This window comes from Suillus subaureus (genome assembly GCF_016647635.1).
Source record: "Suillus subaureus strain MN1 chromosome Unknown BJ212scaffold_356, whole genome shotgun sequence".
Classification (NCBI taxonomy): Eukaryota; Fungi; Basidiomycota; class Agaricomycetes; order Boletales; family Suillaceae; genus Suillus; species Suillus subaureus.
The window spans coordinates 1-8,663 of NW_024538912.1; the positions used below are offsets into that span (position 1 = coordinate 1).

Consider the following 8,663-nt stretch of genomic DNA (forward strand, 5'->3'; position numbering starts at 1 on the left):
GCATTGCAGGAACTCGAAAATGCATAATCATACCAACATGCTGTTAGATTTAATGACCGACGTCGGCAGCCACGGCAGGTGACAGGGTGATGTTGCTGTCGTGCTGAAAACACAATCCCCCATTTCTCAACGGATTTATTTTGTTTCACTTGAAATATGCTGGTATAGTATGTAGAACCTACTCAGTGAAGTAGCTAAGCAACTGCTTTAAGATTGAGTGTTGTAGAGAAAATCACGAAATAGTAGATCGTGATGAATAGAGTGTATAACTTTCAGAAAGCACAACTTAGAGGGTTGGATTTACCAGTAGTCAGAAGATGCTTGAGCACTGCGTCATTCCTTTCCTTGGAGAGGTTTGTCCACTGTCAAGTTTATATCACTTAAGTGAACGGGAAAACTTAGGCAATGCATGTTTAACAGTAGTTAACACAGGGGATTGGTTTCGCTTGGTCAGATGAGATTGTGAGTGCATTAAGAATTGAGGATGATGAACAAGCTTGATGGAATCAGCACGTACAGCGCATGAATGGTGTTTAAGTTCTCGGCATCGCATTCTCATCGAATCATCTTCTCGAACGTCCGTAAGTTGGGAATGAATAACCGGAAAACTTTCCAAAGGAAAGCTGAAGCCATCGCGGGACATGAAAGTGAATTCCATTTCATGGACAGACTATCACATAACAAGGTTTCGGTGCAATTACCGGGCCTAGTTAAGATGGACCTCCGAAGATCTATACACCGCAAAAATATTGCCAGTAGGTTTCGAACCAACTCCAGGAGGCACAGATTTTGAGTCCGTCGTGGCAACCACTTGGCTAAGACTACTTGGATGGACTTCTGAGGAAACCATTCATGAGTCAATGTCAAGGTGTGTTCCGATAGAAAAAAGCCTCTCATTCGGCAGGTTTCGAACCTGCGCAGTCGAAGGGAAACAGATTTTGATTCTGTTGCGGAAACCACCGGGCTATAAGACTAGTTAAGATGGACCTCCAAGGAAGCCATGCACGAGTGAATCTTCAAGGCATGATCCGATAGCACAAAAGACTTGTCATCGGTAGGTTTTGAACCTGCACGACACAGTCCAAGAGACAGATTTAAATTCTGTCCTGGCAACCACTTTGGTCAGGATGAAGCTGAGATGTAGCTCCGAGGAAACCATCCATGAGCGAATCCTCAAGACGTGTTCCAATAGAAAAAACACTAATCCATCGGCAAGTTTCGAACCTGCGCAGTCTAAGAGAAACAGATTTCGATTCTGCTGTGGAAACCACTTAGCTAAGACCAGTTGGACGAACCTTCGACGAAACCATCCATGAGTGAATGTCAAGGTGTGTTTCGAGAGAGAGAAAGACTTGCCGTCAGCGGATTTCTGTTGGGGTAATCACCTTAGCCAGTATGCTTCGCAAGTTGGGATGAACTTCCGAAAAACTGAGTGTCTAAGGCGTGAAATTTTGAAAGATTGTTGAGCAGGTTTCGGACCTGCAACAAATTTCTGTCCTGTCATGCTTACCTGTCGATGCCCACTGGAGTTTCTCTCGGGTACCTCTCATCCCCGGGCAGAAAGCGACAAGTCTATCTGTACATCTCTCTCAGTCGTATACAAGCGCGGTTTATAAGGGCTTCTGGTAGGGTAAGGATGCGGAAATTCACAAGACTGTCTAGCCTAGTGCTCTCAATGACGATTCAATGATACAATCGGGTGATTTACTTGCCTGTTATACAATACGATATAATTTTCCATGCAGGGACTGTCGGGGCATGGGTGGGAGATCCCCATTGTTCGACAAGAATCCAGCTACAATATCTCTAGCGTCCTGACATTCATCATGTCATCCACACGAGTCATGTCCCTAACTCGTGCGATGATAGTGCAACCCGAAGCGATTCTTTTATACTCCCCACCCCGCTGCTGCGCTAGTAAAAGTGCACTAAAAGGCTGTCCAAGGCGAACGACTAATGCCAACTCTCGCGTGTGAGATCGCGAATCAGCCGGTCCCTGTTGCCCTAGCCAAAGTGCGCCCAAGCGCTGTCCGAGGCGAACGATTAAGCTCGACTCCCGCGTCAGAGACTGCGGACTAGCCGGCTCGTTATCTGAAGGAGACCCAGGCTCAGGCCTATCGTCCGTGCTCTGCGTCTCGTCTGCAAAGTCGGGCAGCCCAAGATCATGACGATTCCATGGACGTATGAGCAAGAATTTCTGTGAGGTGGGCCTTTCGGGCCAGAATTGAACCAGTGTGTCCGTCGTTGTGATTTCCAGGTCTTGAAGTCCATCTGCCTTTATATGATAAGTGCAAGGTGTACCGACCCTCCGTTTGACTTTTGTGACTGGAAATATGATGCAAGGCAGTTGCAGTCTGCAGTTGGCGAAGCGAGGAGCACTGAGGTTGTCAAGGATGGTGTAGAGCTTCAAAGCTGACTCCTGATCCACATTATTTCGCAGCGAGGAGACCGATGACTGAATCTCGTCTTCGGATGGAGATGATGGTGTGCATGGCGGGCCTCTGTATGAGGCAATATCAGCTGGCAGACAGCTATTGAAGCTGGACGACTGCCCAACCCAGTCCAGGGCTGTGATGTCGCCCGAGTGAGCGATGATCTCCTGCAAGAGACGTCCGAGCGCGTTTTGTTTCTTCTCTCCGTAGATGACAGGTAGATGAATGCAGAAAATGCCAAACAATGAGTATGCAATGTCTTCCTGCAATGTGGTGACACGGCATGATGCCCATTGAAGTTTCTCTCGGGCATCTTTCATTCCCGGGCTGAAGGCGACGAGCGCCCCCGCATTTATACCAGTTGAACGCTCCAACTCCTGCATGATACTGGCAGACTCCTTGTGGTTGGGTGAGCAGTCGTCGAGATATAGGGTCCAGTCTGCTTGGTAGAAGAGAACAATTGTAGGAGCGAGGAACTCCTGAACAGTCCATCCTCGGGTGTTCCAAACACTGTTTGCCAGTGCGCCAGACTTTGACGAAGGGGAAACATCCAATAGATAGATAATGGTGAGTGCTGAGTGGTGATACCAGACGAACATGGAGTGGACCGATTGTTGGAGCTCGACGTTATTGTTCTGGTCGATACAGCATGTATCGCTCCACGCCCAATAATGTCCTGCATCGCGAGCGATTTTGCAGAACTTCTGCAGCTTCACTATAGTTCCAGCTGGACGCAAGGTATACACGTCCTTGTCCTGGATTTCGTGCAGCCGCGGCTCCTTGGTTTCCCACCTATGGGATAACATGACCCAACTGAAGTACTTCACGACCACTTCTCTGATAGGCTCCGTTTGGAGGGGCCTATGCAGCATTGATGATGATAAGATCTCCTTGTACACTGTGCTTTTCATGAAGGTTTTTATCTGTGCCTGTCGATCACATAGGTTCCCAGTGACGGTGTTAATTAGACGAAGGGGGGCATTTTCCAGGACATCATGTATGGTTTGTCGAATAGCATTTTCTACTTCAGATGGACTGACATATTGCTGGCGCAACTCTGAAAAAAAGTAAATCATCTTCAATTTGGCTCCTGAGGTATTGTTGGCTTACGTCGTATCTGTGAGTTGGGTGCATCATCCAACTTGGAAAGCATGATTTTGAAGGCCGCGATTGCGTCATCATAGCGCTGTGCTCCGTAAAGAACTGCATGCTTCAGTTTGTACCCAAGGTAAGACGATGGGTTGATTTCGATAACCTATGAATCAGCAGTTCGTCACCATAGCTAAAACATTGTCAGATATTGTCTGCACCTTTTCGGCGTCCGAAAGGGCCTCGGGATGGAGGTTTTGTCCCAACTTCACCTTACTGCGGTGTGCAAAGTAAGAGTCAGATGAAGAATATAGCTGGACTGCTGCCGAAAGTGTGTTCTTGATTGACCAGAGCTGAACCTCGCCATAGAGGTCTCCGACCACGACCGATTCTGCATTGGGAGAAATGGCGACGCATGTAACATCCACGATGTGTTTGAGTTGTTGTCCTATTTGCTTGTGTGACTTTGTGCTCCAATGTTGCACAGTCCTGTCGTCCGAGGCAGTTGCAATGAAGGAGCCATCAGAAGAGATGGCGAGCGAGTTAATGTCAGAAGTGTGACTAGTGCAAGGTTGACCGATCTGGTATCCATTCGAGGAGTCCCAGAACTTGACTTGTTTGTCGTATGATGCAGAGACAAGTTGCTGGCTGTCAGGCGTCCACGCAACGCTGAGAACCCAACTTTCATGAGCGTTGATTTTGAAAACAAGTTCGGCGTTATCTGTGCGCCAAATCCAAATGGTACGCAATGATCCAGATGCTAATTTTAGACCATCTGGGTTGAATGCGACACTCGACACCCCACGCAGATGACCCTGGAGTGTTGAGAGGGCAGCGCCAGTCTCTACATCCCACATAATCACTGTCGAATCATATGACCCGCTTGCAAGTCTCTTGCCATCGGGGGAGAAGCACACCGAAGTCACCCAATTTGTATGCTTCGCCAGCGGATCGAATAACATCTGCTTGCTCTCGACGTCCCAGATGATGATGGTGTTATCTTTTCCACCGCTCGCAATTTGCCTGTCGTCCGGCGATACCGCAACTGAAAACACCTTTTTACTGTGTCCCATGAATGGCCCCCCTACCACTACTCCTTTCTGTATGTTACAAATTCGCAGGGTGCAGTCCCAAGAACCAGTGACGACCCGTTGACCGTCTTTGAAGAATGCGACTACCGACACTTTGTCTGTGTGCAATCGCATCGTTTGCATTGGCGCCGGCATCGCGCGCCTTCTCACAGTATGCTTTTTCTTGTTTGCTACATCAAGTAGTCCTGACATGTCGTGATGGCCTAGACAAGGAGACAGATGGTCAGTAGTTTTTCGAGTTTATGAGAAGCATACCTTATAGTTACACACCGGGAGTTTGGGAGTTTTTCACTATGCAAGATTTGTTTCGAAATGTTAGAGTCCGTTCGGGAAGGATTATTTTGCCCAACTTTGCCTGACTTGAAAAAATAAAATCCGATTAAGTAAGCTCGGAGCTTGAAGCTGATGTCACGCTGATTGGCGTTATCAGTAACAAAAAACATATGCCACACATACTATCACCATGCTCCCCTGTCTCTTACACCACACTGACAACCCTTCCGCTGATGACGATACAGTGGTCGAACAAGATGAGCGGGATGAGCGGGATGCACAGGATGAGCAGGATGAGCAGGCTGATGGGCAGGGTGTTGAGGATGCAGAGCAGTCAGATATCAAGAACCTCCGAGCTATCATAAACTTTTTCCAGGATATGGTTGTTTCAGCATCTGAAGTTGTCAGTCTTGCCAGGGATGCCCTTAACTCCTATACAAACACATATTACAACAAACAACCATACCATACTTCAGCTCTGTCTGGGATCGACTGGGTCAATGAGCTTCTGAATGGCCATCCAGAACAAATCCAATGTGAGCTCGGTGTATGCCGCCACATATTCATTGTATTGCGGGATATACTTCATGATGGTGGAATAACTGACTCAAAAAATGTAATGTTGGAAGAGCAGCTGGCTATCTTCCTGTACACCTGTGTTACAGGCCTTGCTGTACAGCACCTTGCTGAGTGTTTTCAACGCTCAAATGATACTATATCAAGGTATGTCTACTAGCTCTCATCCTTACATTTGTTTAATATTCTACAAGCTATTTCAAATGGATTCTGATCGCATTGTCCTCCCAACCAATATATTCCACCTATGTCCGGCTTCTGAATGCACAAACTCCAATACCTGCTGAAATCCTCAAGACAAAAAATTATATCCCTACTTTGCCGATGTAATCAGTGCCATCGATGGCACTCACATTGCGTGCCATCCCAACGCTGTTGATCGTGATGCCACTCATGACTGCAAGGGCAATTTAACACAAAATTGCCTTGTCACATGCGATTTTGACATGTGGTTCACTTACATGCTAAGTGGCTTCCCAGGGTCCACAGCAGACACTCACCTTTACAATGAGGCTCACCTAACCAATTTCACCATCCCTCTGGGCAAGTTGTACCTTGCAGATGCAGGATTCGCCGCATGTGATGAGTTACTCGTGCCTTACCGCGGTGTGTGCTACCACCTGGCTGAATGGGGCTGGGCAAATATGCTGTATGTTATCCCACTGACTTACCACCCTAGTACTTATTTTTTTCAGGCCTCACAATCCAAAGGAACTATATAATCTATGTCATGCGCAGCTCTGCAATGTCATTGAACGTATCTTCAGTGTGTTGAAAAAGCAGTTCCAGATTATTTGCATCCCTCCCAAGTACAACTTAGATATCCAATCTCGCATCCCTCCAGTGTTGTGTTTCATACACAACACCATCCAATTCCATGACCCTGACGATATACTAGACTATCATCATGTGGATTCTGATGAGTGGGGGGCTCCTTATGACAGTGGCGTGCTTGCTGATGGGCCACCCACCAATGCGGCACACACCTGTGCACACAAAGTCCGTGATGAAATCATGCAATCGATGTGGGTTGATTATCTTCAAGAAAGGCTTCACAGAGGCCAGCCTTTACCGCCTGATGTACAAGTAGAATAGTGAGGCTGTTTGTCATTTGTCATTTTTATTGTCATTTTCATTGTTGTTGTGTTTGACTCACTCAATGTACAATGTATTGTTCCCTTGCTGCTAATTCAGTCTTGATTGTGCAATCACAAGTCCATTGATTGCAGTATGAATGAGTGAGATACATCATGGGGTTCAACTAGTTATATTTTCCTTTGCCCGCACTTCCCTCACTTCCTGTAGGTGCCATGCTAAAAAAACCTCACAGACACCATCCCGTAGGATCGCATTATAATTATTGGCAATGGTGACGTCAGCTTGGAAAAGATCCATCATGGTGACCACCTCATGATTATTCAAGCTCTTTTCTTCTTCCACCCGAAGGACAGCATGCTGCTTACAGGCTGGGACAGGATCAGTCAAATGGCCAGCAACAGTGTCCTGAAACAACGAAGTGGCGTCAGCTATGTGATCAATGACTTTCTCCCCCAACTCTTCCAACACAAGTGGCATAGTGAGCCGTTGCGATTTTGATGATCCCACTACACTCCTTAATTGGAATGTGGGGGGCGGGAATGAGTGCGCAAGGAATCATCCCCATCAGATTTGCGCTTCATTGCAAGTGATGAAGTAGATGTAGAAGTTATCAAAGGAGACATGAAGGGCTGGAGTGCTGCATTGAAGCCTCTCAGTGTGACAGGTGTGTGAGGCAGCAGTGGCATTGACCTAGAGTCACTGCCCATCTCAACATTGCCAGAGCTACTAGGACTAAACTCAACCCGGTCAAGCGCTTTCTCAAGCATTGACATGGCCTCATCACCCTCGCCACTTGTGATGTTGCTACTGGCTGTTGGCGTATCTGTATTGTGGCCCATGGTTGCAGCCTGGCTCGAGCCAGCATAGAAGCCAGTCCAGCTGCTTGCGGTCACTGGGATGACACCCTGCAGCTTCTCAAAATGCAGCCATCCTTTATTTTTGAAGGCCTTTGCATTGGGGTTCTTCTGTGTGAATGGTTAGTGTGGTAGAGCAGGAGAGACGGACAATACATACTGAAATGTAGTCCATCCACATAGTCTCACCTTCATCATCAATATTAGCCCCTTTTTCAAAGTCGTATGATACACCCGAAGTGTTGCTCAGTTTGTCAACCACCTTAAACACTTTTCTTAACTAAAAATATGTCAGTTTCAGTACTGGCACTCAGAGATGAGTACTTATGCGGCTCCATTTAGATTGACAGGAATCAGCCATCTTGGGAGCACCCTCAGGCACTGGACCTGCTGCCATATGTAGGGCAGCATTATTCCAGAAGGTCCTGGTGAAGTTCGTCCCATCTCCCACTTTGGAATGCTTGTCTGCAATATAGTCAACCAGCCTCATTTCATCAGCCAAAGACCAGATGCAGCAATCTCTCGTCTCTCCAGCAGAGTCTTGATCATCGGTGGCTGCCTTCTTCTTGCCCTTTCCTTTCCCTTTGGGTGGCATCCTCAGGCTGGTGGCACTGCATAAATGGTCAGACCTTGTTTGCATCCGGGTTGAGGGCATATTAGCGTGATAAGCCTACTGACTGTCACTGATCTGTCACAGTCATCCAACACACTGGCAAGCTTACTTAATCGGATTTTAGTTTTCAAGTCGGGCAAAGTTGGGCAAAATAATCCTTCCCAAATGGACTCTTAGTGATAAAGTTGGCATTCTCACTATACATTTTGACACAGTAAAAATGAGAAAAATTGGATGAGTGGCCAAATCCTGGGTGAAATTCTACATTTTATGAATCATTTTGATTCAAATCTTGCACATAGGGTAAAATTCCTTTCCAATTAGGTAAAATGTGTTTCGAAATTTTTATTTCAAATTCTCCTCAAATTTCACCCCATGTAAGATTTGAATCAAAATGTTCGATCATTTTTCTTCAGATCTTGCTGTCGGTGAAATGTCTTTCGTTTACAACGTCAAAATGATTCATAAAATGTAGAATTTCGCCCAGGATTTGGCCACTCATCCAATTTTTCTCATTTTTACCGTGTCAAAATGTATAGTAAGAATGCCAACTTTATCACTAACATTTCGAAACAAATCTTGCATAGTGAAAAACTCCCAAACCCCCAATGTGTTATGTCGTCAATCGTATGTGTCG

General features: G+C 46.4%; 1 protein-coding gene across 1 annotated transcript; it reads right to left on the bottom strand.

The window, feature by feature from the left end:
- Window positions 1–7,452: 7,452 nt before the first annotated feature.
- Window positions 7,453–7,924, bottom strand: BJ212DRAFT_1244727 (uncharacterized protein; the record flags this gene model as incomplete). The annotated part of the gene is made up of 3 exons (XM_041329637.1): window positions 7,453–7,524; window positions 7,574–7,683; window positions 7,738–7,924. Coding segments are annotated over 3 exons (369 nt in total), but the record flags the coding sequence as incomplete, so codon positions are not given.
- Window positions 7,925–8,663: the final 739 nt, after the last annotated feature.